This window comes from Brachyhypopomus gauderio, unplaced genomic scaffold, assembly GCF_052324685.1.
Source record: "Brachyhypopomus gauderio isolate BG-103 unplaced genomic scaffold, BGAUD_0.2 sc222, whole genome shotgun sequence".
NCBI lineage: Eukaryota > Metazoa > Chordata > Actinopteri > Gymnotiformes > Hypopomidae > Brachyhypopomus > Brachyhypopomus gauderio.
The window spans coordinates 85,377-102,263 of NW_027507043.1; the positions used below are offsets into that span (position 1 = coordinate 85,377).

Genomic DNA, 16,887 nt, shown 5'->3' on the forward strand with positions numbered 1-16,887 from the left:
GAAATACTGCAATATTTACTAAAACGTGCTATAGCCTATTAACTTTACACAAACAATATAATATTTGAAGGCAGAAATTTAAGCTTGTTTTGCCCAAAGTATGACACGACCAGACGTCACACACGAGAACAAACCTTGATATTGCTTACTTAATTTTTTTTATAAATAAACAAATAAACGAATGAACGAACAAACAAATAAATAATGAAGGTGTAAAGGCTGCTAGTGAGTTATAGGGCAATGAAGCGAATATCACGAGGACAAGAGCCCGAATATACAGCCAATTAGTGCAGACCAGTCGCCTGTAATCTCCCGTGTGCGTGTGAGATCTCACTCTTACTGCGAGATGATACCACATAGAATAAGAGCAAAACAAATAAATTAACAATTCATAATCTCTCATTCATAAACTTCGGAGTCCTCTGTCGGATGTGATGCCAGCTGTTGTTAATGATAACGCCAAGCAGAGGAGCCATACACACACGCAGCTTTATCAGCGAGCGGATTCTCGCGAGAGTTGGGCCGGCCGAGCCCAACGCGGGTGAATGAGGCTGAGGCGCAGCAGGACGTGGCCGGGATGAGACGGGCGCAGCGCAGCCGTCCGAGAAGATCCTGCCCGTGACGTCATTGTCCTGAAAGTCAACAACTCTCCGGGGCCGGAGGAGGTTCTGTCCGCGGTCCACGGGGGTAAGGACCCGCGTTTCGGTCCGTACCGACGCTCGGCTCGGGTCAACTCCGGTGACGGATCGGGTGCGTGTTCGCACCGCATCGGTGGTTGCGTGTGCGGGTCCGGTTGCGTGTGCGGGTCCAGGCGCTGTTCTGGACGCGCGAGCTGTCAGAGAAGCCCAAAAACACCAGAGCGAGGGGGGAGATTCGTCCCCAGCAGCGCCCGCAGCAGGTGGACGGAGGTGGATGTGGAGTGCGGCTCCGGTCCGGATGCTCAGGTGATGGTGCTGGTGTCCGCAGGCTGGGTCCACACCGCTGCAGAACCGGCGCACACACACAGGTGAGGTACAGTCTGGTGCTGCAGGGTTGTAGCTGGAGTTCAGGACGGTGATGAGGTGGAGTTCTCCGCTCGTGGCCTAGTGTGTGTGTGTGTGTGTGTGTGTGTGTGCGTGTGCATTACCTCCATCCTCCATAAATATACAGTTACAGCACTTCAGACGCCGGCGGCTGATTCATGGTTCATTTACTGCAGCTCTGCACGTTTGCGTGTTGTGCGACAGAACACGCATGTTCCTCAACATCGAGAACATGAAAACACTCCAGACTTTGGTGCGAGAAGCTGTTTCGCAGTTTTTGTAGACGAGATACAATGTGGCATTTACATACAACAGCTACAATTACGGGTCGCGGACACCGTAAAGTGTCATAATTAAACGTATAAGCGGGTGAGCGGTCCAGGTGTGCTGGGTCTGCGGCGCGTCCCCGCGTGTGACGCTTTACGTGCATGTGTGTTTATGTGCGCGCCGACTGGGCGACTGGTGTCCCAGCAGCAGACACGCTTACACTGCTCGTCCTGTCAGCCATTATCGTGTTGTTTTTAGGTGTCGTAGATATTAGCAGCTGGATCGCATAGCGACACTGACGACGCAGAAGCGAGAAGTGACAGTGTTGTGACGCCTCCAGCTTTATGGGGACCTGATGGACATTAATGTACCACGAGTGGGTCAGGTAGCCTGTGAAACCTGCTATAACAAACGCAACAACGCTTGTTGGTAGGTCTGTAAACATGGCAATATCTATAAATTCGTTGGTAGGTCTGTAAACATGCCAGTATCTATAAGTTCGTTGGTAGGTCTGTAAACATGGCAATATCTATAAGTTCGTTGGTAGGTTTGTAAACATGGCAATATCTATAAGTTTGTTGGTATGTCTGTAGCTAAACATGGCAATATCTATAGGTTTATTGGTAGGTCTGTAAACATGGCAATATCTATGTTGGACCAGAAAAATATGCGGACCAAAAAGCAAAATAACAATGATCTAGTATGTGGTAGCTAATAAGGACATGACAAAGGGAAAACTTAAATAGTGTGAAGTAATTTGCATGTGCCCAGTTATGATGGTAAAACAGCGTAACAACTTTGGGAACTACTTTGTATAGCGAGAGCTGTGACCTCACTTCACCCTGAGCTGAATTCCTCAACAGTGTGAAGCAAGTTCAATTGAACTTGGTTGTCTGTTGACAAGTACAGGGAAATGAGACCACTGAACACGTGCTTCTAAGATCTGCTGTTTAATAAATCAAATCATGATCGTTCTGTTGCTGCATGTACGGTGCAAGATCTTCATCCGAAGTTGCAACCAAGCCAAAGAGGCCTTAATTACTCTAAAGTATTGCAGTTCCAAATGGTATAATGTTGTGCCGAGTGTTACTAGCTGCCAGGAGGTTGTGAATGGGCAGATATTCTTACTGAGGACCTATACACGTTTTCTCATACATTTGCTTGTTGTATCCCAGGAGCTAATGTTTCATTTCAGTTTTTGGGTGGATGCTGCTTGCACCACCCAACACATTATATGAGTAGTGTGAGCAGACGTTCTTGGGAAAGACACACACACCCCCAACCCAACTCCAAAAATATGCCTAATCCCAGAGAGCTGTGTCATTCTGTCACTCTTATGAGAGTGAATCGTTTATTTTTAGGACTTCTTTAGAATTTTTATTTCTGGTGTGGAAAATTCACATGACACGTTAAATGACTTAAACATTTTACTACAGACAGTTCTGCCAACACACTGCTCTGCTTTAATTCAAGTGAGTGTACAGAAAGAAGGAGAGACTCAGAGAGAGGGACAGACCGACAGAGACAGACAGACAGAGAGAGAGAGAGAGAGAAACATGAATGTTGTGAGAGTGTGTGTGATTGAATTATGGCTGCGGCAGGTTAGCAGAACTCCCCAGACATTCACATCCTGCCATATTCATTCAGAAGTTTTTCATTTCCTCCATTCTGGTTTTGTGATCTGTTTCTGCTGCAGCGTGAGTGCCCCTACCCCCCCCCCCCCCCCCGCCCCCCCCTCCTCCTTCATCCAGCAGGTCAGTAGTAGGGCTACGTGCTCCGAGCTGTGAACTGAGCCTTCTACATAGACGTGAGCTGTTGTTTGTCTGATTGAAGGCAAATCAAGTTTTGTTGCGTCATGATAGTTCTGTAGAATAGTGACATGGGCGGGTGTTAAGTCAGAATACACAGCGTCTTTCCGTGATGAAGAAACCTTAGTTAGCTTGACTGTAAAAGTAGACGAAAGGAAATTAGGCTAATTTGAACTAACAGCAGTAGATACACAGTGAGTAGAGTTTGCTTCCTCTTTTGACAACCATACAGTCAGACATGCAACCAACAGAATCTATAATAAGAGAGCGAACGTCTTCTGTAAAAATGCTGTTCTATTTAAAAGTTCAGAGTTAGAGTTAACAGCATTCAAATATTAAGGTTAGACAAATCTAAAGCCCTCTGTAGACAGTGTGAGGTCGAAATGTCAGTCAAGCTACTTTTGTGCTTAACGTGCCTTTTTTTAAGATTCTAGAGTGTCTGTGTTAGTTCCTAAGAAAACGAGCTGTCTGTTAAGGTCTTTCATGATGGATCTTATTAGATGTGAATTTTGCTGTTCACATACTTAATGGATATGTGGGAAAATCAGATTGGGCTGTAATGAAACCCAGAAGGATTCTGTAGCCACCTGACATTCATTCAGCTTTATTTCCATTTGTAAGTGCATGCTTGGACACACATGGTGAGACAGGGTAGCATTTATTCAGTGAGAACAGAAATGGAAACCTGTTTCCACCTAAGTTCAAAAGAGGACAAATAAATAATAGCAAAATGATGTAGTCTATGTTTTGCACTGACCCGCCGTAGGACTGCTAGCATTTATCAAAGGTGCTACTGCATGTCCAGCAGCTGGTGGTTCCTCTCAGGACACGTTTTAGAGAACCTTGATCATCCAGTAGATCATCTGCTGTAGTTGCTGTGTTTGCTCGTTCATGAAGCTCAACTGCTGTACATTCATATGTGTAGAGGTGGTGCTGGTGGAGGTGTGGAGGAGGACATGGGTGGGGCCTGTGGGTGTTTAGTGTTCCCTTCTGTGAGAGTAGACCAGGTACTTGATGGGACCAAATTCTTGATGAGAGGCCGTGGATTTATTGTATTTTTACTATGGTTGTTTACAATAATTAGGGAAACTGAAACCATTTGCTGCTTTGAAGTGAAACTGCACTCATTTAAACTCCTTTAAGAAGAGTGATACAGTGTTAGTTCACTCCTTTAAGAGGAGTGATGAGGTGTTAGCTCACTGCTTTAAGAGGAGTGATGAGGTGTTAGCTCACTCCTTTAAGAGGATTTATAAGGTGTTACCTCACTGTTTTAAGAGGAGTGATAAGGTGTTGGCTCACTCCTTTAAGAGGAATTATAAGGTGTTTGCTCACTCTTTTACGAGGAGTGATGGGGTATTAGCTCACTCCTTTACGAGGAGTGATGGGGTGTTAGCTCACTCCTTTAAGAGGAGTAATAAGGTCTTAGCTCACTGCTTTAAGAGGAGTGATGAGGTATTGGGTCACTGCTTTAAGAGGAGTGATAAAATGTTAGCTCACTTCTTTAAGAGGAGTGATGAGGTGTTAGCTCACTGCTTTAAGAGGAGTGATAAAATGTTAGCTCACTTCTTTAAGAGGAGTGATGAGGTGTTAGCTCACTCCTTTAAGAGGAGTGATGAAATGTTAGCTCACTGCTTTAAGAGGAGTGATGAGGTATTGGGTCACTCCTTTAAGAGGAGTGATAAGGTGTTAGCTCACTGCTTTAAGAGGAGTGATGAGGGGTTAGCTCACTCCTTTAAGAGGAATTATAAGGTGTTTGCTCAATCCTTTAAGAGGAGTGATAAGGTGTTAGTTCACTCCTTTAAGAGGGGTGATGAGGTGTTGGCTCACTCCTTTAAGAGGAGTGATGAGGTGTTAGCTCACTGCTTTAAGAGGAGTGTGTTGGCTCATTCCTTTAAGAGAAGTGATAATGTGTTAGCTCACTCCTTTAAGATAAGTGATAATGTGTTCACTGTTTTATGGTGTTTGTGAGCTCAAGGAGTCATGATTGCAGTTTCAGTGGAGTGAACTCTAAAAGTGGAAAAGACATCCATGAAAGTTGACGTAAGCTATATGCTGTCCTCTGTCCTCTGGGTTGAAACACCAAATTGCTTTAAAAGGGGTTTTTCTCTCAGCAAAATTAGTTATTGACATAAAAGTGAAAATTGCTGTCAGTCTCAGATTCTTATAGCATGTATGTAAGTAAATCTTCATTTGTGTTGTACCTTTCTAGACCGATTGTCACAAAGTGCTTCACAATTAGGGGTGTGACGATACACTCGGCTCACGAGACGAGACAAGACACAATATTGGGTTCATGAGAACGAGATGAGACGAGATTTTAAGAAAACTAAAATGACAAATTATATGACTGGACAACAGACTTTTATTTAACCGAGTTGCACATGCATTTTGAAATGCTTTATTATAACTCTTAACATGCATGATGCAAGCATGAACTTTTAATAAACTTCTTCCTCTACAAATTGAAATTAAAACAAAATTTTATAAAAGTTAAAATAAGATAAATAAAATTTAATATTTCTCCTTTTTTCAAGTGCAAACAATATTATGTGCAAAACAAAAAGTTCTTCTCTGTCAATGCAGAGTGCAAATAGTGCAAACAGGGCCTGACAAAGTATGTCACTGAATTTGCTGCAACTACACTGCCATATTCATTTTTAAGAATATTAGCATGTCCACATATTAGCATATTAGCATCCCCACACTGCTCCCGATATCCTTTGCTGTCTCAACTTGCCAAAGCGCCGTTCTGTCCCTGCTACCAAGTGAGATATGTTGATCTGAGTACTGAGCTGTGGTGGTGCTGTTAATGTCTCTGTATCGTGCTCGTATTGGCCGCGGTGTACACTTTGAGAAACGCTGCTATACAGGGACAGTAATTACAAACTGTACCCTCCAAAATCTCCTCATGTAGTATATGATAGTGCCACAATTTTGATTATTTGAAAGTGCCACAAGGTAATTAATAAATTGAATAAAGTAATGAATTCAGTGTGTGTAATAGAAAGATGACGGAGCCTGAATCTCCAATGTCGTTCTTCAGAGGCAGGCAGTTTGTGTTCTTCCATTACTCGTAGTACTGGTCATGTATATATATTGCTAGCTAACTGCTAGCATCATGGTTAACTTCATAGCTTTTATCAGCTTGTACTGCAATACCAGTGGATCACTGTGTTCTGAGTCAACAGCTGTGTTTAGCAAGGCACAGGCATTATTATTACCGGTATAATAATAATAATAAATAAATAAATAATAATAATAATTATTATTATTATCATTATACCCTTATAAGAAATTTAAGATCTAATTAATCTAATTAAATTAAATTAAATTAGATTTTATTAGTCATTTAATCTGCAAATCACTTATCAGCCATGTGTATGTACAAACTTAATTGGGCAAAAATGTTAGAACTTAATTTTGCTTTCCAAACTAAATTTTGTCTGAAAAACATTTTTGAAAGTATGTAAATTTACATGATTTACTTATTAATTATTCATAAATAAGTCTGTTATTACATTAAACAGGGTTGCCAAGTCTGAGACACACGCATTTGAGCGTTTTCACACGCTCTCACGCCACACATCCGATATCTCACTCCGAAAAAAAAAATCTAGTTTATTTACCTCTGATCTACATCTATGATTCAATGAGTTACTAGTTCGCTCTGGCGCCAACCACCGGCGATCGATAGATCACGATATAATACTTAATTTGTGTCCATTTTACGTTTGCACCCCCCCGCCCCGTCGACAACTTACGTTCGCCCCCATGGACCCCATACGGGTCTGGACCCATCTTTCATTAAAGGTGCTTTGTACATGGAAATATATGATAGTTTGGCAATTTTGTAGAACTGGTGTTCAGAATCAGAAGCTCCCTTGAAGTCACAAGAGTTATTATTGAGATGCTATTAAGATGCTATTTTGTTTTTTGTTTAACATTGGGCATTGTCAGACTGAATGTGTTATTAATTAAGAATTGAAGATTATTATAATATTACTTGAGTTGGTATTTTCTTTAGCTGATGATATTATGATTTAACTCAAGCTAAAGCTACATGTTAAACTCATTTAATGTTTAGCATGTTTACCTCTTACTGAATCACAGATATGAACAGTCATTCAGACATATTAGGGCTGTTAAGAACTCTCTTAAATTGCATTTTTGTTGCATAACTTTGTAACATGAGCAGATTAAAAAAAAAAGTTTTTTAATGTTGTTTTGGGTCATATACAAAATACTTCATTATGCAGCTCAGAAATACCATAATGTACATTGTTGCTTGCTTTAATTGTTTAATACATGAATATCTGTGTACAAACTTTATCTCCAGAATCTCACAGATTATAATAGTATTCTCAGACACTGTGTTTCAGAGTTTTACATACATATGTCTTTATCACTCTGGACGTGCCATATGGGTTATGGACAGCGTACCCGTCCTGTGTGTGTATGGGACTCTGCACCGCTGCCTCTAGTCTTGCGCTGACACTGATTGATGCTGTGCCTATTAGCCCGTCCCATTTGAGCTGAACAACAGAATAAACGTGTGGAGGGAGGAGCTCCCCTCGGCTCCACCCACAAATCTGACTCTGTGCATCTGCAGGCAGGTCAGAGGCAGCGGATTGGTCGGCAGGGCCGTGCCTGTGATAGGAGCAGAGCTCCACTGCTTTCTGTCAGCGCGAGGGCTGTGTGAGGAATGGCTGAAGTGTTCGGGTAGTGGGAGAGAGAGAGAGAGAGAGAGAGAGAGGGAGAGAGAGAGAGAGGGAGGGAGGGAGAGAGAGGGATGTGGAGGATGAGGAGGCAAAGTGGAAGGGTGGAATACATTCTGCTGTGCCATGCAGACGAGGTCAGTGCGTCAGGGTGAGTCACAGGCGTGTGTAGCTGCAGGGGGAACTGCCGTAGGATGCCTGTACGTGTGTTATGGAGGTATAGATGGCGTCTGAACAGCTGGAGTGGCTGCTCCATAGCTGATGTGATGGTGTTCTTTTGCTGCACTTATATGTGGCTGTCCTTGTGGATGTTGACAGGTCAAAGTCTCTCACCTAATCTCACATCTTCCTGGATCACACATCCATTTCGTACACGTTCACCAAAGTTCTATGAAACATGCATTCATTCATATCATCGGCGATGTCTGTGTAAGTGCAGTAGGATAAACCACCACCACCACCAACAAAGAAATCTCCCTTTGGAACTACTAAAGGTCTCGAGGGTGAGTGAGCTAAACCACATACTGCTCTATCTATCGATGAGAGACTGTGGAAAAATGCCATCAAACATTCCAACATCCGTGATGCTTTGAGGAGTTTGGACTGATCTCATAAGAGTTTCCTGTTGCAGATCTACAAACAAGGGCCTCATTCATCCGTTGGGTTCCCACAATGCACTGCCTTTATCACATTAACAGCAGATTAAAGTTACAGTTGAATGCAGCTCAAATGGCTCTCTGGCTGCTCTCACCTAGCATGAGCTTTGGCTGCGTTGTTCACCACCTTTCACCACCGTTCACGTTCACCACTGTTCACCATCATTCACCACCGTTCACGTTCACCACAGTTCACCACCATTCACCACCGTTCACATTCACCACAGTTCACCACCTTTCACCACCGTTCACGTTCACCACAGTTCACCACCTTTCACCACCATTCACCACCATTCACCACTGTTCACCACCGTTCACTGTTCACCACCATTCCACCACCATTTACCATTTACCACTGTTTGTGTTTGCTACAGTTCGTGCTCCTTAGATGGTATGCATGTCAGAATTTACTTATTCTATTATTACACACATATTCTAGCTTAATCCAGAATGAACGCTCTCATATCTACTGCTTCGATCTTTCCTGCAAAGAACAGTGGATATACCAAAAAAATATTTCAGTGTAGCTTTTGTAGTATATATTGTTTTACATCACCTCAGGAGTATAGTTGAGGTGAGACTCAAGCTCAGGTTCCCACGAGCCCCTCCCCCGGCACACAGGTGAGCCTCGGAAGCATCCAGAAACATAATGCGGTGACTGATTTTGAAGGATCCCCAATTTGAGAGAGACTGCAGGCATGAAGCATCGTAAATACCTTAAACCCCCGAACATGGGCCCTGTATCAGTGATGTGATCACACAGATCACACTGAAGGTATGCTGGGTGCCTCAAAAGAGAAATACTGCAGACAATTTACACCTTGAGAGAACCTTAAAGTACTTGAGGATTTTACTGTAAAAAATTAAGTTTACATTGTGTTTTTATGTGCTATATTATTAAATACTGTAAATAATACTATGATATTATTGATAATATTATTATTTTAATACAATTACCAAGGAAATTTTGGAAGTTCCAACAACACCCTTTCATATACACACACACACACACACACACACACACACACACACACACACACACACACACATATATATAGTATATAGTCTTTAAGCTGAATAGATTTGTTCATCATGGTTAGGATTTAGGGTTATGTCATCTGCCCCCCTAACATGACATGCTCGAATGAAAATATCCTCTCAACATGTGTTTAAGTTATTGAAGTCACAAACCAGGACATCTTGGCAACATGTCACTGCCCCGTAAAAGTGCAATAACACTTGGAGTTGTTTGGCTTCCTGTTTAATGCTGCTTTAGGTCGGCCATGTTTAAAGCTGTCTCACACCCTGCTGCATTTGATATATTCATATTGTGTTCATTTAGATAAGATTCAAATGTTTAGAACTGTGATTATCGAATTACTGCATCCAGTGTCAGCAGATATTAATTTTCTGAAGGATCAATGCCTATAAACACTTTAAGATGTGCATTTTCTGTTGTATTCTCACAATCTGAATTTGAAATGGTCTGATGAAAGTGGAATAGTTTATTATACAAGGCAGCTTAATGTTTTGTGTGTCCTGTGTGTTCTACTGTGTTGACTGAACTAATGCCTTATGGGAGCATTGATTATGTGGTTAACGCTCAACACTGGTGCTTGTAAATGTGTTTAGTTTTGTCTGTTTGTAGTGAGGTTCATATTTGATGATGTTGAACAGGTCAAGAGGTTAGTCCACCGTGTTCAGTGTGCTCAGGGAAGTGTGGTCTAGCAGGGCGGAGGAAAGTCCACCGAGCCCAGCGCTGATTGACAGCCGTTCCCTCTGTGACGGGCGGCCCGGAGACGCTCGAGCAGTCGGCTTCTAGCCATGTTGCGTGTATGCAAATGAAATTTGAACGCACCTCCAAAATGCTCCAAAAGTCTCTCAAAACCAAGAAGTGGAGGTCAAATGTAGGACACAGCTGTTCAGAGTTGATGGTAAACACTCCAAATGCACAATGAAAAGATGCAACACGACTAAGATAATTAATGTTGATGAGGCCTCCATAGATACTGCTGCAACATAGGACAGCGTGTCAGAACGTTACAGTAGGAAGAGGGACGTGGGGGATCTGGGGGATATAGGTTCAGCCCAATTAATCATTCCAGTGCTTCATGAATTCTGATGTGTTTTAATGTGGTATGCAGTAATTTTAGTGATATTGTAATGTGGTATGCAGTAATTTTAGTGATATTGTAATGTGGTATGCAGTCTTAAGGACATACTGGCGTTGGGTCCTCAGGGTCTTTGAAGTAATGCTACACGTGATCATTACTACATCTGTTAAAAGACAGTAAACCAACCCATGATCTGCAGAGTTAGCAGCACAAATGCAACCGTTAATGTTAGAATGATGGACAATGGACAAGAGAGATGGAGAAGAAACAGAGGAGGAATGAGGAGTAGTGAAGGGAGATGGAGTAGAGAGAGATGAAGTAGTGAGGATGGAGTAGAGAGAGATGGAGTAGTGAGAGATGGAGTAGTGGGAGATGGAGTAGTGAGAGATGGAGTAGAGAGAGATGGAGTAGTGAGAGATGGAGTAGTGTGGGGAGATGGAGTAGTGAGAGATGGAGTAGTGTGGGGAGATGGAGTAGTGTGGGGAGATGGAGTAGTGAGAGATGGAGTAGTGTGGGGAGATGGAGTAGTGTGGGGAGATGGAGTAGAGAGAGATGGAGTAGTGTGGGGAGATGGAGTAGAGAGAGATGGAGTAGTGAGAGATGGAGTAGTGTGGGGAGATGGAGTAGTGGGAGATGGAGTAGAGAGAGATGGAGTAGTGAGGAGAGATGGAGTAGTGAGGGGAGATGGAGTAGTGGGAGATGGAGTAGTGAGAGATGGAGTAGTGAGAGATGGAGTACTGTGGGGAGATGGAGTAGTGTGAGATGGAGTAGTGAGAGATGGAGTAGTGAGAGATGGAGTAGTGTGGGGAGATGGAGTAGAGAGAGATGGAGTAGTGAGAGATGGAGTAGTGAGGGGAGATGGAGTAGTGGGAGATGGAGTAGTGAGAGATGGAGTAGTGAGAGATGGAGTAGTGAGAGATGGAGTAGTGTGGGGAGATGGAGTAGAGAGAGATGGAGTAGAGAGAGATGGAGTAGTGTGGGGAGATGGAGTAGAGAGAGATGGAGTAGAGAGAGATGGAGTAATGAGAGATGGAGTAGAGAGAGATGGAGTAATGAGAGATGGAGTAGAGAGAGATGGAGTACTATGGGGAGATGGAGTAGAGAGAGATGGAGTAATGAGAGATGGAGTAGAGAGAGATGGAGTACTATGGGGAGATGGAGTAGAGAGAGATGGAGTAATGAGAGATGGAGTAGAGAGAGATGGAGTACTATGGGGAGATGGAGTAGAGAGAGATGGAGTAATGAGAGATGGAGTAGAGAGAGATGGAGTAGTGAGAGATGGAGTAGTGTGGGGAGATGGAGTAGAGAGAGATGGAGTACTATGGGGAGATGGAGTAGAGAGAGATGGAGTACTATGGGGAGATGGAGTAGAGAGAGATGGAGTAGTGAGAGATGGAGTAGTGTGGGGAGATGGAGTAGAGAGAGATGGAGTACTATGGGGAGATGGAGTAGTGAGAGATGGAGTAGTGTGGGGAGATGGAGTAGAGAGAGATGGAGTACTATGGGGAGATGGAGTAGTGAGGTGGTGTGGTGGTGCTAGTTGGGTAAGAACTTGTGATGGGAGGAGAGGTCAGAGAGGGAAAATCCATGAATTCCATTTGTATGTGTGTTTGTGTGTATGTGTTTTTGTGTGTTTATGTTTGTGTGGGTGTGTGTGGGTGTGTGTGTGTGTGTGTGTGTGTGTGTGTGTGTGTGTGTGTGTGTGTGTTCTAGGTTGAGTCACTGCTGAGGAGTGGAGGTCTGAAGAGCATGAGAGAGGAGCAACAGTAGGAGGAGAAGGAGAAGGGCCAACTCCACCATCTCCACCATCTCCATCAGCTCCAGTAGCTCCATCATCTCCACCAGGAGAGCAGGAGAACAAGAGAGAGAAAGAAAAGGAGAGATAGCTAGCTGAGAAGAAAAGCAACCCAGCAAGAGAGAGAGTAAGAGAGAGAGTAAGAGGGAGAGAGAGGGAGAGAGAAGGAGAGAGAGGGAGAGCACCAGGCCGGGAGGGTGTGTGTGAGCAGCTGACCCCTCCCCTCCCCTCTTCTTCTCCTCTCCTCCTTCTCTTCCTCCTCCTCCTCTTCTTCTGGAGCAGGCGTGCGGGAGTGGAGAACACACCGGGACAGAGGCATCATGAGCGATGTCACCATCGTCAAGGAAGGCTGGGTACAGAAGAGGGGTAAGTGTGTGTGTGTGTGTGTGTGTGTGTGTGTGTGTGTGTGTGTGTGTGTGTGTGTGTGCATGCGCGTGTGTGTGTGTGTGCCTCCCTGCATGTGTGTCTGTTTTTACATGTCTGTGTTCTACTTCCTGTGTGATTGTGTGTGTATAACACTCTTGTATCACTTTGGTATAGTTTCCAGTACACAGATATGATTGATACAGTAGAGATAGCACGTGTGTGTGTGTGTGTGTGTGTGTGTGTGTGTGTGTGTGTGTGTGTGTGTGTGTGTGTGTGTGTGTGTGTGTGTGTGTGTGTGTGTGTGTGTGAGCAAGCACATGAGTTCTTCTAAGTGACTGCTGTATTCAGACCAGCATCCATCATTTCTCACTCCACTATTCTGACGTGTCGGCCTTCCACCTTTTATGAGGGTTCCTGAGCATGTGTGTGCCTGGGAGCACACACACACACACACACACACACACACACAGATACTGAAGCTGAGAGCAGGCCCTTGTATCTTGCTTGGCATGTTTCATTGTGTGTGTGTGTGTGTGTGTGTGTGTGTGTGTGTGTGTGTGTGTGTGTGTGTGTGTGTGTGTGTGTGTGTGTGTGTGTGTGTGTGTGTGTGTGTGTGTGAGTGAGAGAGAGTGTGTCCAGTGGTGCAGTTGCATATTTTGCTCTGTATGTTTATAAAGGGATTCAACGCCCTTTTCAGAACTGAACTCCTGTGGCAGATACTGAGCTGTGGTATGTAAACACTGCACACCGCTCAGCTCCGTACACAACATGGCTGCCACTGCTGACCACTTGAAGGGTGGCATGAGTGTGTGAGGCTGGAATGTGTCCGTGCCATCCGGGAGGTCTCTTCCTTCAGCCTCTCTCTCTCACGTGTTTATTTGACATGCATATGTGCCAGTTCTGGTTCTGGTTCTGAACTCACACCATGCTTTCTTCCACGTGTCAATGTGTGTCTCTGTTCCCAGTACCTCTATCTCACCGATACACTCGGCTGAATTATTGAGTTGATTTAGATGACTCCAGATACAGTGTGTGTCTCCGTCAGACCTGCACGCTGCTGGGTCTTAATGCCTGATGTGATTTGTGAGTTTTGTCCAGCCCTCTGGGTCTTCACACACTTTATATCCTCATCTTAAGCTGAAAGAGCAAAGAGACGTGAGCAAAGCCTACTGAGTGCTACGCTGGTGTGGTGTTTCTCAAAGGCAGCGTGTTGCAGGAGCTGTCTGTCTGACGAACTGTCTGTCTGACGAGCTGTCTGTCTGACGAACTGTCTGTCTGATGAGCTGTCTGTCTGACGAACTGTCTGTCTGACGAGCTGTCTGTCTGACGAACTGTCTGTCTGACGAGCTGTCTGTCTGATGAGCTGTCTGTCTGATGAGCTGTCTGTCTGACGAGCTGTCTGTCTGATGAGCTGTCTGTCTGATGAGCTGTCTGTCTGACGAACTGTCTGTCTAACGAGCTGTCTGTCTGACGAGCTGTCTGTCTGACGAGCTGTCTGTCTGATGAGCTGTCTGTCTGACGAGCTGTCTGTCTGACGAGCTGTCTGTCTGATGAGCTGTCTGTCTGACGAGCTGTCTGTCTGACGAGCTGTCTGTCTGATGAGCTGTCTGTCTGATGCTGGGGTTCGTTCTGCAACCTGCTCAGTCCTACAGTGGAGAACATGTGTGGTTTACGTACTCAGATAAGAAGTCAATACTCTAGCAAATCTGTGTCAATTCATAATTTAATTTCAAATACACTTAGCAGCAGAACCAGAATAATTAGTACACATCAATTTAAATATATGTGCTTATAAAAAACCTAAAACTTCTTTTGAATATTTAGGCATCTGGAGCTTGGGAATGATATCTACAAAGTTGTAGCAAATGTATAACAAACTGCTCCATTGCTGGTAACCTGCGTGTGCACGTGACCATCGACCATCACATACATGAAGAAACAACTGGATTTGTGTGTGATTGTACAAACGGAGCCTAGAGTCACACTGGTGGCTGTAGTCCCACCGGGATGGGTGTGTGGTGGCAGTATGGAGAGCAGGAGTGTGTGTGTGTGTGTGTGTGTGTGTGTGTGTGTGTGTGTGTGTGTGTGTGTGTGTGTGTGTGTGAGCGTGTGTGTGAGTGTGTGAGTGTGCGTGTGTGTGAGCGTGAGCTGGGAAACAGATCTCACTGTGTTGGGCTTGGCTGCCTGCCAGGATAACCCTGTTCACCCTGTTTTTCCCTGTTTTCTTTTTACTCTGTCTCTCTCGCCGCTGCCATTACTGCAGTCCCGCACCTCCCTCACACTCCCGCACCTCCCTCACACTCCCGCACCTCCCTCACACTCCCGCACCCTCCCTCACACTCCCTCACACTCCCGCACCTCCCTCACACTCCCTCACACTCCCGCACCTCCCTCACACTCCCTCACACTCCCGCACCCTCCCTCACACTCCCGCACCCTCCCTCACACTCCCGCACCTCCCTCACACCCCCGCACCCTCCCTCACACTCCCTCACTCCCGCACCCTCCCTCACACTCCCGCACCCTCCCGCACCTCCCTCACACTCCCTCACACTCCCTCACACTCCCTCACACTCCCGCACCTCCCTCACCCTCCCTCACACTCCCTCACACTCCCGCACCTCCCTCACACCCCCGCACCCTCCCTCACACTCCCGCACCCTCCCTCACACTCCCGCACCTCCCTCACACTCCCTCACACTCCCTCACACTCCCTCACCCTCCCTCACACTCCCGCTCCTCCCTCCCAGTCTCTTGCAATCATTTGCCATTTTGTAGCTGTCTCTGTCTGTCTCATCAAACGTCTCCTTCTCTCCTCCCTGTGTGTCGACTTGCTGGCCGGGTTGGCCCTGTCCCTGTCTCTATCCCTGTCCCTGTCTCTATCTCTGTCCCTGTCTCTATCCCTGTCTCTATCCCTGTCCCTGTCTCTATCTCTGTCCCTGTCTCTATCCCTGTCCCTATCCCTGTCTCTGTCCCTGTCTCTATTCCTGTCCCTGTCTCTATCTCTGTCCCTGTCTCTATCCCTGTCCCTGCCTCTGTCCCTGTCTCTATCTCTGTCCCTGTCTCTATTCCTGTCCCTGTCTCTATCTCTGTCCCTGTCTCTATCCCTGTCCCTGCCTCTGTCCCTGTCTCTATCTCTGTCCCTGTCTCTATCTCTGTCCCTGTCTCTATCCCTGTCCCTGTCTCTATCTCTGTCCCTGTCTCTATCCCTGTCCCTGTCTCTATCTCTGTCCCTGTCTCTATCCCTGTCCCTGTCTCTATCTCTGTCCCTGTCTCTATCCCTGTCCCTATCCCTGTCTCTATCCCTGTCTCTATCCCTGTCTCTATCTCTGTCCCTGTCTCTATCCCTGTCTCTGTCCCTGTCTCTATCTCTGTCCCTGTCTCTATCTCTGTCCCTGTCTCTATCTCTGTCCCTGTCCCTGTCTCTATCCCTACATCCACTCTAAACTCTTTTAAAAATAGAGAGAGTGAAGAACTCGAGGATTACCAAATGAATCACATCATTTCCTGTTTACTACACAAGTGAATGTGTCCCTAAGATCTACCCATACACACACACACACACACACACACACACACACTCTCTCTCTCTCTCTCTCTCTCTCTCTCTCTCTCTCTCTCTCTCTCTCTCTCTCTCTCTCTCTCTCTCTCTGCCTCTTCCTAAAAACTTCCTCTTGTCTCTACTATGGACCCTCTGTGGACCCCGTGACCAGATGCAGGCATGTATCGGCATGGCAACATGGGTCTTAATGCTTTGAGATTTTGAATGCATGTTGTTGTTCCACCAACATACCGATGACTCACCTCCACCTGCTCAGTTTGCTGCATTTGTAGTTTTACCACATGTACATTTAAATATTTTACCACGCAGAATCAAAGAAGTAATTTTTGAAAAATTCATTATACATTGTCTGTGCTAAGTATTGTGTTTGGCAGCTTTTATATAGACTCATATGTTCTATGAGTGTGTGGTCCAGAGGACAACTGTGAGTCTGTGGACCAGAGGACAGTTGTGAGTCTGTGGTCCAGAGGACAGTTGTGGACAGGAGGACAGCTATGAGTCTGTGCAGCTCAGTTCAGGGAGTCACATACTTTCCTGCTAGACGTCTGGAACACTCTGATCTTAGTGGAGGATACAGAGACA

The 16,887-nt window shown here is 45.2% G+C and overlaps 1 protein-coding gene across 9 annotated transcripts in view; it reads left to right on the forward strand.

Annotated features, from left to right (window-relative positions):
• akt3a (v-akt murine thymoma viral oncogene homolog 3a) overlaps positions 1-16,887 on the forward strand; it is a 93,877-nt gene that overhangs the window by 4,696 nt on the left and 72,294 nt on the right. For 2 of the 9 annotated variants that reach the window (XM_076995598.1, XM_076995591.1), the window contains exon 2: positions 12,660-12,743. In XM_076995598.1, the coding sequence (XP_076851713.1) occupies positions 12,660-12,743 (84 nt within the window). Of the gene's footprint in view, positions 1-415; positions 1,007-1,470; positions 1,719-3,087; positions 3,292-7,878; positions 8,316-12,295; positions 12,744-16,887 lie in introns of those variants that run through there. The other 7 variants (XM_076995597.1, XM_076995592.1, XM_076995593.1 and 4 more) reach the window with 7 other exon arrangements.